Below are 14,543 nucleotides of genomic sequence, written 5' to 3'. Positions count from 1 at the left end.
GTGGTACCCAACATTGATTAGTGGGGGCTGGAGGAGGGTTTGGGTGTTAGAAAAAAGTTTAGGCTTGACACCAAAGAAACCTCCATTTGATCATATTAAAATTAACAGAAATAAGGCCATAATAAAGTGTACGTTTTCCATAAGTGTCCCAACACATTTGACGATGGCTGTAGCACTGATCAGTTAAAAATCCAGATCCAGATATACGAGATAGTATTAATGTGTTATCTATTAGGTTAGGAAGTTATTGATTATACCTGTGCTAGAGATCAAATATAAAGAAAGTGCACTAAATACCTGTTAGAGGTGTTGTACTAAGCTGCTCTGTGGTTAATTTCATTGTGGTCAATATCTCTGTGGTTGATATCTTTGTGGTTGGTTCTTCTGTGGTTGGCTGCTCTGTGGTCAATTCTTCTGTGGTTGACACTTGTGTAGAATGATAAAGCAACAAAAATGTGACATGACATGTTGTGATTATTCAATATGTTTAATATGTCTCAAACCAAAATTTCAGCATGTTACCCCTCTCTTGAGCCAACTTTATTGGCTCCTTGTCAGTGAGAGGATTGTATACAAGACAAGAAGATCATCCCAGAGGGCAATGAAGACCCGCTCGGCAGATATAGTATTTCCTTCTTTGTGCCTCATTCCAAGAAGGGTGCTGGTGATAGTGCCTTTTCAGTGGCAGCTCCATGTTTGTGGAACACCTTACCGGTTCATATCAGAAATGCTGCTACTCTTGAATCATTCAAAACTATGCTTAAGACATATTTTTTTACATAATATTGTTGCCTTTGTTTTCTGTATTTGATCATGTTTGCTGTTCTTTTTATGATGCTGTTGTTGCGCTTTGTAGCCACAGGAAAAGGCGCATTATAAAAAAAAAATTAAGTTAAGTTAAGTTAAGTTAAGTTAAGTTAAGTTAAGTTAAGTTAATACAGTTCAGCCACAGTTTTTATGAAAGAAAGTTCAACCATGGAACTACTAATATGGAGCAAGCACTATCTTAATCTCATTCCCTGTCTTCTTCTTTATATGCGCTAGTGACCATGACAAGGACTCTGTTACATGCTCACAGCGATCATAGCCACTCTATTCATCCTTATATTTATGGTGATTGATACAGTCGGTTGCAAGGACAATACAAAAAGTGACAAACGAAAGTTTGACCTATATACCGGAATCAATTACCTATTCCAAGATATTTTGGGGTGAAGTGGTATAATTATGTACATAAACTTCAACATTTTTGTATTGACTGAAATTTGTAGCATTCAACCAGCAAAACCCAAATCAAAATTGGACCATTTCTGTCAAAGTTATGGCAATTTATCAAGAGTTCTGTCATTTGGCAGTCAACTTTTTTCAACAATGCTCTGTTTGTTGATGTTGATAATATTTGTGCAAAGTAATTGATTATATCTGCAAGAATGGATCAAATATTAATACAGTAAGCTAATATACCTGTTATATGTGTGGTAGGCTCCTCTGTAGTAACAATTTCCGATTTCTTTGTGGTTGATTTCATTGTGGTTGATTCTTCTGTGGTTGGCTGCTCGGTAGTTAACATTTCTGGAGTTGACACTTGTGTGGAATGATAAAGAACCAAGGTTTTAAAGTAACATGACAAATCATTTTTGTGACTTTATTCAAAACAGCTAAGCCTCAGTTTATATATAGATCCATGATGGGACCTAGCAGTGGTCAGTTATATGCAAAAATCCAGGTGTGAAGGGAAATAATAATAGAAAGAAGAAAAGAAGAAAGGGAAAGAAAATAAAGGAAAATAAAAAAGCATAGAAAGAAAGATCAGTTTGATCGATTTGATAAATATTTTGTGCAAAATTATGAATAATATCTGCAAGACAGATAATATATTAAGACAGCAAACTGAATACCTGTTATAGGTGTCGTAGATTCCTTTGTAGTAAGCTCCTCTGTGGTGGATATCTCTGTGAGTATTTTCTTTGTGGTTGACACTTGTGTGGAATGATAAAGAAACAAGGTTTTAAAGTAACATGACAAATCATTTTTGTGACTATTCAAAACAGCTCAGCCTCAGTTTATATGTGACACGATCAAGGGGAATGTTGTTAACATTGATTTTGAGATATTGGCAAAAGAGTTTTAAAATTCTTTTTATTTTCTATTGTTTTCAGGGATTGATAAATTGACGTAACTTCACAAAAAGAGGTCGTATCAACTTTTGGTTTTCAGTTTCTGAAAGCTCTAAATGTCTTCTTTAGAAACATATGTAAAACTCATTTTTGACGAGGGTCGATATAATTATAACTCATTCCCCTTGATCATGTCACATAAGTCCATGATGGGACCTAGCAGTGGTCAGTGATATGCAAAAATCCAGGTGTGAAGGGAAATAATAAAAGAAAGAAGAAAAGAAAAGAAAAGAAAAGAAAGGAAAAGAAAAAAGGACAGAAAGAAAGATCAGTTTTATTGATTTGATAATATATTTTGTGAAAAAATTATGGATAATTTCTGCAAGACAGATCAAAATATTAAGACAGCAAACTGAATACCTGTTATAGGTGTTGTAGATTCCTTTGTAGTAAGCTCCTCTGTGGTGGATATCTCTGTGAGTATTTTCTTTGTGGTTGATTCTTCTGTGGTTGGCTTCTCTGTAGTAAATATTTCTGGGGTTGACACTTGTGTGGAATGATAAAGAAACAAGGTTTTAAAGTAACATTACAAATCAGTTTTGTGTCTATTCAAAACAGCCCAGCCTCAATTTATATGTGACCCATCACATCGAAACAGACCACTTTGCAGCTAGCTTAATTGGCAGATAACAATGAAAGAAGATGGAAAAATATAAAGAAAACAAAAAGAATTCTGAGCTTGGTTTGCCTCATAAAACATTTTTACTGTATCTGATTTCAACAAGTAAGGTGTCATTTTCAAGCTAAAAACAGCAGTTAATCCCAGTGTTTAAATCTCCATTTGCATTTCTGCCGCAAGGTGGTCTGTTTCGATGTGATGGGTCACATATATAGGTCCATGGGACCTAGCAATGGTCAGTTATATTTTGTGCAAAATTATGGATGATATCTGCAAGACAGATCAAAAAATTAAGACAGCAAACTGAATACCTGTAATAGGTGTGGTAGATTCCTTTGTAGTAAGCTCCTCTGTGGTGGATATCTCTGTGAGTATTTTCTTTGTGGTTGATTCTTCTGTGGTTGGCTTCTCTGTAGTAAATATTTCTGGGGTTGACACTTGTGTGGAATGATATAGAAATAAGGTTTTAAAGTAACATGACAAATAATTTTTGTGTCTATTCAAAACAGCCCAGCCTCAATTTATATGTGACCCATCACATCGAAACAGACCACTTCGCGGCTAGCTTAATTGGCAGATAACAATGAAAGAAGATGGAAAAATATAAAGAAAACAAAAAGAATTCTGAGCTTGGTTTGCCTCATAAAATATTTTTACTGTATCTGATTTCAACAAGTAAGGTGTCATTTTCAAGCTAAAAAGCAGCAGTTAATCCCAGTGTTTAAATCTCCATTTGCATTTCTGCCGCAAGGTGGTCTGTTTCGATGTGATGGGTCACATATATAGGTCCATGGGACCTAGCAATGGTCAGTTATATTTTGTGCAAAATTATGGATAATATCTGCAAGACAGATCAAAATATTAAGACAGCAAACTGAATACCTGTTATAGGTGTTGTAGATTCCTTTGTAGTAAGCTCCTCTGTGGTCGATGTCTCTGTGAGTATTTTCTTTGTGGTTGATTCTTCTGTGGTTGGCTTCTCTGTAGTAAATATTTCTGGGGTTGACACTTGTGCGGAATGATATAGAAATAAGGTTTTAAAGTAACATGACAAATAATTTTTGTGACTATTCAAAACAGCTTAGCCTCAACTTATACACAGTCAAAAGTTCATGATAGGACCTAGCAGTGGTCAGTTATATGCAATAATCCAATTGAAGTCATAATGTACGATCTTTTTTCAGAATTTACCTTTATTTTTTTCAAAACCGATTTTTTGGCATATTTGTAATACTTACACATGTTCTAACTTAAATCTATGAGCAAACTGTCAAATTCGTCCTATTTGTAGTAAAACGGGACGATTTTCTGTTGGTCCGACATAAAGTCATAATTTTAGATTATGACTTTATGTCGGCCACGATCGCATAAACCGTAGTCTCAGTACAAAACTAGCTTAGTTACGCTCCCTCCACATGTGGAGGGAGCGTAACCAAACTGGCCGCGTAGGAGACTAACTCTGAGGCCGCACTCGCTGTCCTAATCTAAATAGTGCGAGATGTTTCGAGTGATAGAGGTGAAGTTTATGATGTTGTTTCTTTGCAAATTCCCAATGTTTTTTTCTTTTTAATGTATTGGGAACTTTCACAATGATTGCATATTATCATTTTAGAAGAAAACAAGAAAAATCTAAAAATTTAAAAAGATCGTACATTAAGGCTTTAAGCAAGTAATGTGTTATTATGCATTGAATAAGTGTGAAGGAAAATAAGAAAAGAAAGAAAAATTAAGACAGCAAACTGAATACCTGTAATAGGTGTGGTAGATTCCTTTGTAGTAAGCTCCTCTGTGGTGGATTTCTCTGTGAGTATTTTCTTTGTGGTTGATTCTGCTGTGGTTGGCTGCTCTGTAGTAAACATTTCTGGAGTTGACACTTTTTTAATGATAAATATATACAAGTGGTTTTAAAGTGACATGACAAATCATTTTTGTGACTATTCAATATAGTTTGGGGAACACTCCCTTAATTGGTCAGTTGTTTGATTGAATGACTAATTGCCATTGAATAATGAATAATTGTTGAAGACAGGGCCAATCTTAAAAAAAAAAAACATTTTTTCAGAACTATTTATATATAAAAGCGAAATAAACAAAGCTTTGATTGCTTCAATAATTTGTGAAAAGTTTTCAGATAAATAACTGCATACCTGTTATAGGTGCTGTAGGTGCCTCTGTGGTAAGCTCCTCTGTGGTGGATTTGTCTGTTGTGGATCCATCTGTGGTGGATTTGTCTGTGGTGGATTTGTCTGTGGTGGGTCCCTCTGTGGTAAATGTGTCTGTGGTGGATTTGTCTGTGGATCCTTCTGTGGTTGATTTGTCTGTGGTTGATTTGTCTGTGGTGGATCCCTCTGTGGTTGATTTGTTTGTGGTGGAACTGTCTGTGGTGGATCCCTCTGTGGTGGATTTGTCTGTGGTGGATTTGCCTGTGGTGGATTTGTCTGTGGTGGATTTGTCTGTAGTGGATCCATCTGTGGTGGATCCCTCTGTGGTGGATTTGTCTGTGGTGGATTTGTCTGTAGTGTATCCCTCTGTGGTGGATTTGTCTGTGGTGGATCCTTCTGTGGTGGATTTGTCTGTGGTGGATTTGTCTGTGGTGGATCCTTCTGTGGTGGATTTGTCTGTGGTTGATTTGTCAGTGGTGGATCCCTCTGTGGTGGATCCCTCTGTGGTAGATTTGTCTGTGGTGGATTTGTCTGTGGTGGATTTGTCTGTGGTGGATTTGTCTGTGGTGGATTTGTCTGTGGTGAATTCTTCTGTGGTGGATTTGTCTGTGGTGGTTTTCTCTGTGGTGGATCCCTCTGTGGTGGATTTGTCTGTGGTTGATATGTCTGTGGTTGGCATGTCTGTGGTGGATTTGTCTGTGGTGGATTTGTCTGTGGTGGATTTGTCTGTGGTGGATCCCTCTGTGGTTGATTTGTCTGTGGTGGATCCTTCTGTGGTAGATTTGTCTGTGGTGGATTTGTCTGTGGTGGATTCTTCTGTGGTGGATTTGCCTGTGGTGGATTTGTCTGTGGTGGATCCCTCTGTGGTGGATTTGTCTGTGGTGGATATGTCTGTGGTGGATTTGTCTGTGGTTGATCCCTCTGTGGTGGATTTGTCTGTGGTTGATTTGTCTGTGGTGGATCCTTCTGTGGTGGATTTGTCTGTGGTGGATTTGTCTGTGGTGGATCCTTCTGTGGTGGATTTGTCTGTGGTTGATTTGTCTGTGGTGGATCCCTCTGTGGTGGATTTGTCTGTGGTGGATCCCTCTGTGGTGGATTTGTCTGTGGTGGATTTGTCTGTGGTTGATCCCTCTGTGGTGGATTTGTCTGTGGTGGATTTGTCTGTGGTGGATTCTTCTGTGGTAGATTTATCTGTAGTGGATTTGTCTGTGGTGGATCCCTCTGTGGTGGATTTGTCTGTGGTAGATTTGTCTGTGGTGGATCCCTCTGTGGTGGATTTCTCTGTGGTGGATTCCACTGTGGTAGATTCCTCTGTGGTGGATTCCTCTGTGGTGTATTCTAATGTGGTGGATTCTTCTGTGGTGAATTCCAATGTAGATTCTTCTGTGGTCGACTCCTCTTGTGTCTGCACTTGTGCTGAATTACAAAGAAATGGGATCCCAAGAAAAAAAGAAAAAGAAATGTTCCATGTTCTTAGTAACGTATATAGGCGCACATTTGGTAAATATCCTGATTTTGGTATAAAATAGTGTAAAATTGCACATTTTTATGCACTTCATGCGAAATGAACCCAATATATAATATCAACTTTCACTTCAAAAAGTAAAAAAATGAACTTTTTAAAGGTCTGTGACCCGATCGACAGCATCACACCCCCCGATATTTTTCATTGTTGATGAGGTTTTGGTATCACATGATAGATACTATTTTTCTCATTGCTATCCTGAAATTTGACGCTCCAAGTCGATGTATTTCCGGAGAAATAATGAAGCACAGCGGCCTTTTGAGCCTACCACTTTGTAAATACTAAAAATTACTTTGGGTTTCTGGACAGGGAATTAATTGCGAATCATTAGTCTCCTCAACAGCTACTTTGGTTTTGCGTCATTCACATTCTGTGAAAGAAGCGTACTACACTAAGTGCTGTGGAGACGGCGTGCCGTATATAGTTTTAACAAATTCCTTGACGATCTCAGTGGGCTAAATGGCTCAATTGGTTAGCACATTATGTTTTTGCCTGGAAGGTACCCGGTTCAAAATCCGGTGGTGGAAGTTTTTTTTTTCCTCTCCATTTTTAACCCAAACTTTTTTATATTCATTTGAAATGTACATGTTGCAAGGGGAAATATATTTTGTTTCCTTTTTTTTTGAAACGGTACAAACAAGAGTTAAAAACAAATATTTTTTGTTCAATACGGGCCGGGCATTGCAACATTGTCGTCAGGTCTTGTTGCTTGCCTGCCCAGAATGCAATTCACGCATACCAAGGTATTGGATTGCAAATTTGGCTATTTATTCACATTTACACTTAAAATGCTCTCGTTTTTTCACAAAGCAGCATAAAGAAGGCGATATTTGATATTATTATGTAATTTTAAAGACAATCCATATCCAAAACCAATAGGGTTACCCCCCCCCCTTTTAAAGTTCAGTTATCCCAATAAAATTTGACAAAAAGGTCACAAATGGGCTAAAAAGTACAAACAAGCATCCCACAGCAATGGAGGTAAGAGGGGGCAAGTATTCTCATGGGGGGGGGGGGCAGCTGCACCCTTTGCCCTCCCTTGGTTACGCCACTGGGTATCATACTGCTGACAAGGCTGACATTTCAAAATATACTTTTGCACAGAGCAAGTGTACAAAAAACAAGCAAATTAGCTGAAAAGAGGAACTTTTTACTAAATGTAGGCCGGGCAACCCAACCCAGTAACCTTACACGTAGTCAATATGCCAATGCAGATCAATTCAGCTTTGTATTTTAACCGTTAGTCAAATAAAAGAAAACAAATACAGTTCTGGAGTTAATATTGGTAATTTTCCAACTCTTAACAGATTTAGTATGAGATGTAGGCCTATTGTTTAGTAATATAGCACACACTCAGACAGTTTGTATTTGTAGCTATTTGTGTTATGAAGCATTTTGAATATCTTGGCTGACACCTCCAGATTTAATTTAGGCAAAAAAAAAACCAGAAAGGTTTGTCTCAAAGCTCATAGGTAGTTTGAAAACAAATGCGAACTCGATTTTTTTTTTTTTATTATTCCCAACTTGGTATTTTTATGGTGTTTTGAGAAAAAAATCTGATTTTCACCTAAATTTTTCCAGAATTTTTTTTTTTTCAAAATAAAAAAAATTCTACATTTCTTTTTTTTTCAAGAGTTCAATACGTAAGATCCCAAGACCCGCCACCCAAGACTTATTGCACAGGGTTTAATTTTCCCCCATGTGCATGATTTTTCTTGAACAGGGGTGATAACAACAACATTCGTTCTGGCCTATTATTTATCATAACTCAAGAACTGCAAAACTGCAATGGAAAAATAAATGTAACCAGTAACCAGTGGCTCCATGACTCATTCCTATAAGATCAATGTATTATCCTGCAGGAATAAGCAAAATTACCAACAAATATGACCTGAAGATAAGTGGGCAGGAAATTGGATACAAGAATCATAATCTATGACGACTGCGGACAATTTTCGCTGATATTTCTCAAAATAGCCTCAGGGCAGATATTTGTCAATGGCAAAAACATAAACTATAAAAGAGATTCAGACTATCCACAAAGTCCCAGCATCATCCATTAACAGTGGCGTAACTAGGAGGCAATGGGGGACGTGCCCCAGGCGTTACCACTCTAAGGGGGGCGCCAAATCGGCCTCACTTAAAAAAATATGCCGATGCCATTCCCACACCCCCGCGTCTAAGATATTCTTGGGTGGGGGGTAGGGGCACCAATTTTGTTTCTTGCCCCAGGCGCTACCAACCCAAGTTACGCCACTGGCCGTTACTGAGGGCCAATCATGCCAAGAAAACTACTTGTACAAAGACTAAGACACATAACACTCTGTTGCATAGCATGCAGGCACGCAACGCTGGCATGATTTGTTAGACATATGCACGATCAAATAATTGACCCTCATGTATATGTGAGAATTCACAGCATACAAAGCATAGGACTTTGCCTGTTTGTGGATAGTTTGTATCTCTTTAGTTTATGGGCAAAAAAGACCCACAATGGCTACTTTGGTAGAATCTGTTGGGAAAAGTACTTTGAGCCTCAGTTGGAGGATTTCTTACCTGCATTACATACCAGCAGTAGCAGTATCAAAGAAAACGTCTGCATGCGTCGAGTCTCCATCTGCAAGGAGGTAGAGTATAGAATTTATTTCTATGGTTATAATCATAAAATGAACAGCTCAATGATATGTAAAAAAACCTGGATCATCTGTAAACGTAATATGAGCTATTTCACCAGCTTATTTTTAAATTCACAGTTGTGACTCGCTCTGACAAAACCAGGAACAAGTCACATTTTTAACATGTCATGATTTGAATAAAAAAATTGTGAGCACTAGAAAATAAGCTTTAAAATGATACCAAAATTATATAAGTGGAATTTTAGGCACAACATGAAAGTGCCCTCCTGTAAAATTCCCACCAGCAAATAGGAGCATGGAACCTTAATTTTTGTTGGGATTGCAGAGGAGCGAGCTCTTTATTTGCACATAAAATTTACCCCAAGACAAAGGAGTCTAAGTCCACTATATTATTATTATATATTAGGCAAATCTAACTAGAAATAGAAGTCCAATTTTAATGCGCTGCATGCTAGCCATAGGCTTCAACATAAAAAGTCTGAAGTTTTGAGATATTTTCTCATTATATCAAGAGCTAACTCAAGAGCCTGCAAACCAAAATTAAGCTTGTTTGTACTCATGTTAATGTCTTTTGATTCCAAATATGGTCATAAAATTTTTTGAATTACCAAAAAATTAAACTGTCGTCTGCAAGCGGCATCCACGTGAAGAGAGTGAATATTGTTTGCAATTTGGCCCAAAACATACAATTTAGCATGTTTTCTTACAACTGTAGTCTCCAAATTCTAAGACTTGGTACAAGTCTAAGCATTCAAAATCTGTATTGACTAAGAATTAGCTCATAATTTTAATATTTTGTGTTATTTTTGATTATTGTTTGTGAAAAAGATGTGTTTTCCAAAAATAAGATGCATAACTTGCAATATTAGTCTTTGTATAAGAACAGTATTTTGGCTTGATTGCCATACATAAAATGCCTTAAAACCCCATATTTTGGTCCATATTTAAAAAAATTGATATAAATTTATATTAAAATTTCACTTTCATTGCCAATTTATAGTAGGCCTACTAATTAAGAGTTCGGATAGCAACATTTGCACAGTATTTTTTCTGGGACATGAGAGCACATCAGACATATCAAATTGCATTCTGAATACGAGGGATGTCCTTCTGATATCAAATAATTTAGATTTTTTTAAATCTGAGATATAATACAAATTTTATGGCAAATTATTACAATTTATTTTTTTGATATTTAACAGATCCCCTAAGTAAACTGTATAAATTTAATGGTATGTACTTAAAGTGTATGTAGCTGGGGGGAAAAGCCGACGATCATTTAAAAATTATGACCTTTCATATTGAAAATACACATTTTTTTCCTTAGGTCTTTTTTGGGAAAAAATGTATATCTTCAACAAAAATACACATTTTTTTCCTTCAGGTCTTTGGGAAAAAATGTGTATCTGCAATCTTTGTGAATTTGTCCTTAAATAAAAAAGGCTAATTTTCTATGTGGACCTTTTTATTCAGATTAGACTACGGCTTTGGTATTACCTTTTAATCACTTATGCAACATCTAATTATACTGTTAGTTAAAGGATTATTTTGTGATCCTAGCATCCATTTTTTGTGACATTTTTCAGTATCCACGAAAAAAGATTATTCCCAAAATTTCAGTTGATTCCGATTTTGCGTTTGCGAGTTATGCATGATTATGTGAATTACACTGCTCCATAGACAATGTGTTGTAATTTCGTTCTGGTATACCAGAACGAAATTCAAATTTCATGACAAAACGACATCTTTGCTAAACGAAATAATCTGCAAGAATTATTTTGTATATAAACATTATATACCAGAGGTTTCCAGTGATATAAAAATCTCAACTTTTTTGAGAAAAATGGGGGGATGATGCTGTGGATCACGAAATGCCCTTTTAAGTTTGTGAAAAGAATGCTCTTGATAGCACGAAATTTCTTTTGCATTAATGATGTAGTTAATGACTGATATGATTTTGCTGTCGTGCAAATGACAAAATTAATGCACTTGCCCTTTATTCTCCCATCACAATTAAATTTAATAATGCACTCCACCATCGTGGTTGTGTCATTATTCTGGTGACAAAATAAAGGGCATGTACATAAACTCTAGCGTTCGTTAGCTATGTTCACATTGTCGGATGTATCCCCGGCGGAACTTGATTGCTGAAAGTTGCTAGGAGTAGCAGTAGGCACTGCCAGGAGTAGTGACAGTGTGATCGATGGTCAGCTATAAGTTCCGCCAGGCTAGGCGTACATCCAACGATTTAATCCTGACAAAAGTCAGGAGTATCAAGCTGGGTGTAACCTCCGCCAGGCGTAAGTTGCAATGTGAACGCTGCTATGCCTGGCACCCCGGTCTAAGTTTGACCTTTTTTTTGGTCAAAACTAAGAAACTACATATTGTGTGGTTGAAAAAGGTCACAAAAACACCAGGAGTGGAAACCGATGTTTACATACCAGAAGTGAATGCTTGATGGAACTGGTCAGGGTAGGTCTAGGGGTAGGCGTGGACACGTGATATGAATAGGGAAAATATTTGTGGAATTTTGATCAATGTTAGCGTAAGGGGTGATGAAATGATTATGTGTACCCCGGGTGGTGAATTCTCAAAATGGTCTGCCAAAATTGCTTGCCCCCCATTTGGCCGTGTCAAAAATCTTTGCCCCCCCTCCTTTTGACGTGCCAAAAACCTTTTCCCCCCCTTTTGATGTGCCAAAAAATCTTAAATTGTCTTATCATATAAGCGAGCGCAGCGAGCAGGAAAGTTTGCATATTTGAATGTATTCATTACATTTTCCAACACTCCTTGAATAAGTTCATCAGGATTGTTAGATATCAATTATTGGTCAATTATGCTTTACAAATCCACTTGATTACTCAAGTTTTCAGAGGTTTCATCTACTTACGGAAGATGAAACGTCTAAAAACGTGAGTAATCAAGTGGATTTGTAAAGCATAATTTAGTCTATTGTTATTTCACTCCAGAAAATTGATTTCAATTCTATTCAAATTCAATTCTTTCTTTCTACACCTGGAGTCTTGCTATTCAATTCCGATTCAATCCACCTTGCTTTAGAACTAATTAAATTCGATTCCAATTCAATTTTTCAATTTCAAAATCATTTCATTTCAATTCCAATTCAATGCATTGAAATTAACAGCTAATTAATTTCAATTCAATTCTGAGCATTCATTTCAATTCCAATGCAGTTGCAGTTTGTGTTAATTGACCAAAGGCAGACTGCAAAAACTGTGTCTAGATATTGGACATTTTTTTGTCCCCGATTTGTAAACACATGTAAAATCTACACACAAATGTCAAACTTTAAAACATCAAGTGTTTTATATATATTTAAACACAAGGCATCAAATTACTAAACATGTTTAGCATTTAAACATGTTAACAAATCGAGGACAAGATGGTGTCTAGAATGGTGTTTAATATCTAGACATTGTTTTTGCAGTGCATGTTTTATATTTCACTACCAATTTTATAACAATTATATAATTATATATAACAATTGAGTCAGCCCCCTATAATTCACCACCCCGGGGTACACATAATTATTGCACCACCCTTAAGGGTAGACGAGGTATTGTTGGTCAAAGCAACCTAAAAATTGATTTTCATTATCTAGATCAATATATTATTGAAAGACAACACCTTGATGTTTTGCAAAAGTTCATTCTACAAATCGTATACTTTGCAAACTTGCTTAATTTATTGTTGTAAATGAGTTATGTACATTTTACAAAAGTGTTGTTGTTTCAGCCCTCTTTACAACGTAACTAAAGAACCGCAGCACCTATAAAAGTATATCCGTGATATTTTCATTCTTCTACACACTCGCTATGAATTGAGCAATGCACTTTTTGCCAAAGCTCACTGCCATTCGTAAGATGTTGTGAACTACCAAATCACAACAGTTTAAAATAATTAATAACCTTAAGTTTACGCTAGGTGTAACTCAAACTGGGAACATGACTTCTATCTATCATGCCTTTGGCAATTCGCTGTTGTAGTGCACATTAGAATATGACTGTTGCTAGGTCAACAGGCTCACGCTTTTTTTGTTATGAACCACTGATCGAAATGATCACAACATAAAGCATATGGCATATCAAAATTCGGAACAGGTGTATGAGCCCAGGCTTGAACCAGTAACCAATGGTTACTAACGCATGATGCATTCATGTCTACAGTAGAATTCACCACGACCTTCGCAGGACTTAAACCCCATTAAAAGCTATTAAACCAAGATAACACTCATTGAAAACAGCTCAACTGATTAAATCAGATCTTCTCTGGTTGTACACATGTTTCTGTTTTACCTGTGCAGTATCGCAATGAGCTGGTATTATAGTTTCAGTTGGGTAACCGATTATAAAGAAAACGTGAGGTAACAATGGTACGTGGGCCTTTGTTCACGAAATGAGACAATACTCTGCTTATTGTTAACCAGCATTCTTGAAAATAAGCAACATAATGATTGTTGACTTAACACAGTTTGGAAATAATTTCTTCATATTTTTTGGTGTTATCTGCCGTTTACATATCCTTCCTAAAACACAAAAGTGCGAATACTTCCAAACACCTAAATTAGCTAAAAATTTAGGACATGTTACAAACTATATTTTCTAGAATTTCAGAGAATACTTTAAATGTAGCTTGTACCGGTTTTTTGTGGCATCTTTTAGAAGTGAGCGGTCCGTTACCAATATTTTCGGTCAAATCTCCATTCAATTAACATGGGGAATTGGCTAGCTATGCCTTGCCCTCACTCATATTTTACCAAAGTGCGAATATTTCTGAACATCTAACCTAGCTGTAATTTTAGGTAATGTTAGAGAAATATATTTGCCAGAAGTTTGGAGAATACTTTAAATATTGGCAGGTTATTTTTCACACAGTGATGTTAACTAGACAAATGCCTATACTTCTAACATACACTATTTGTAAAGGTCGCGCATCAATGGTGAGAACCCTGTGTATTGTGTATAGGAAAACGGACAGTAACTCCCGGTGGGTTCAGTTTGTATTTAAAGGTAGGACGTATGACCGTTCCAGGATTTGAAAATGACCCCTATTTCATGGGGAATCAAGGACATTTGCAGCAATTTTACCCCCTATTTTGCGCGAAATCAAGGAAAATTTTCCCCCAAATACTTCCCCTATTTTTATCATTTTGAGGACGCATTTTCATTTCACCCCTTATCACGAGGAATCGAGGAAATTTTTCCGAAATAAATACCCCTATTTTTACCATTATCAAGGACGCTTTTGAATGTCCCCTCTATTTCACGGGGAAATGAGGACAATTTTATACCCTATCAATTTTTGTGTGGAACTTCTAAAAAAATGGACAGAAAAAATACAAAAAACGTAGCGGTAAAACGCGGACAAAAGTCCTAGAAATACGCCCTATTTTTCATTTCAAGG

At 36.6% G+C, this 14,543-nt stretch overlaps 1 protein-coding gene across 1 annotated transcript in view; it reads right to left on the bottom strand.

The window, feature by feature from the left end:
- The window catches only part of LOC140168725 (uncharacterized), a 58,383-nt gene extending 49,970 nt beyond the window's left edge, over window positions 1-8,413 (bottom strand). The window contains exons 1-8 of the mRNA XM_072192134.1: window positions 8,362-8,413; window positions 4,944-6,374; window positions 4,544-4,669; window positions 3,679-3,804; window positions 3,108-3,233; window positions 2,538-2,663; window positions 1,465-1,584; window positions 298-426 (exon numbers count right to left, since the gene is read on the bottom strand). Coding sequence (XP_072048235.1) covers window positions 298-426; window positions 1,465-1,584; window positions 2,538-2,663; window positions 3,108-3,233; window positions 3,679-3,804; window positions 4,544-4,669; window positions 4,944-6,374; window positions 8,362-8,413 — 2,236 coding nt within the window. The remainder of the gene's footprint in view (window positions 1-297; window positions 427-1,464; window positions 1,585-2,537; window positions 2,664-3,107; window positions 3,234-3,678; window positions 3,805-4,543; window positions 4,670-4,943; window positions 6,375-8,361) is intronic.
- Window positions 8,414-14,543: the final 6,130 nt, after the last annotated feature.

This window comes from Amphiura filiformis, chromosome 13 (assembly GCF_039555335.1).
Source record: "Amphiura filiformis chromosome 13, Afil_fr2py, whole genome shotgun sequence".
NCBI lineage: Eukaryota > Metazoa > Echinodermata > Ophiuroidea > Amphilepidida > Amphiuridae > Amphiura > Amphiura filiformis.
Note: the sequence above shows the minus strand (reverse complement) of the source record. Positions and strands in the feature narration are given on the sequence as shown.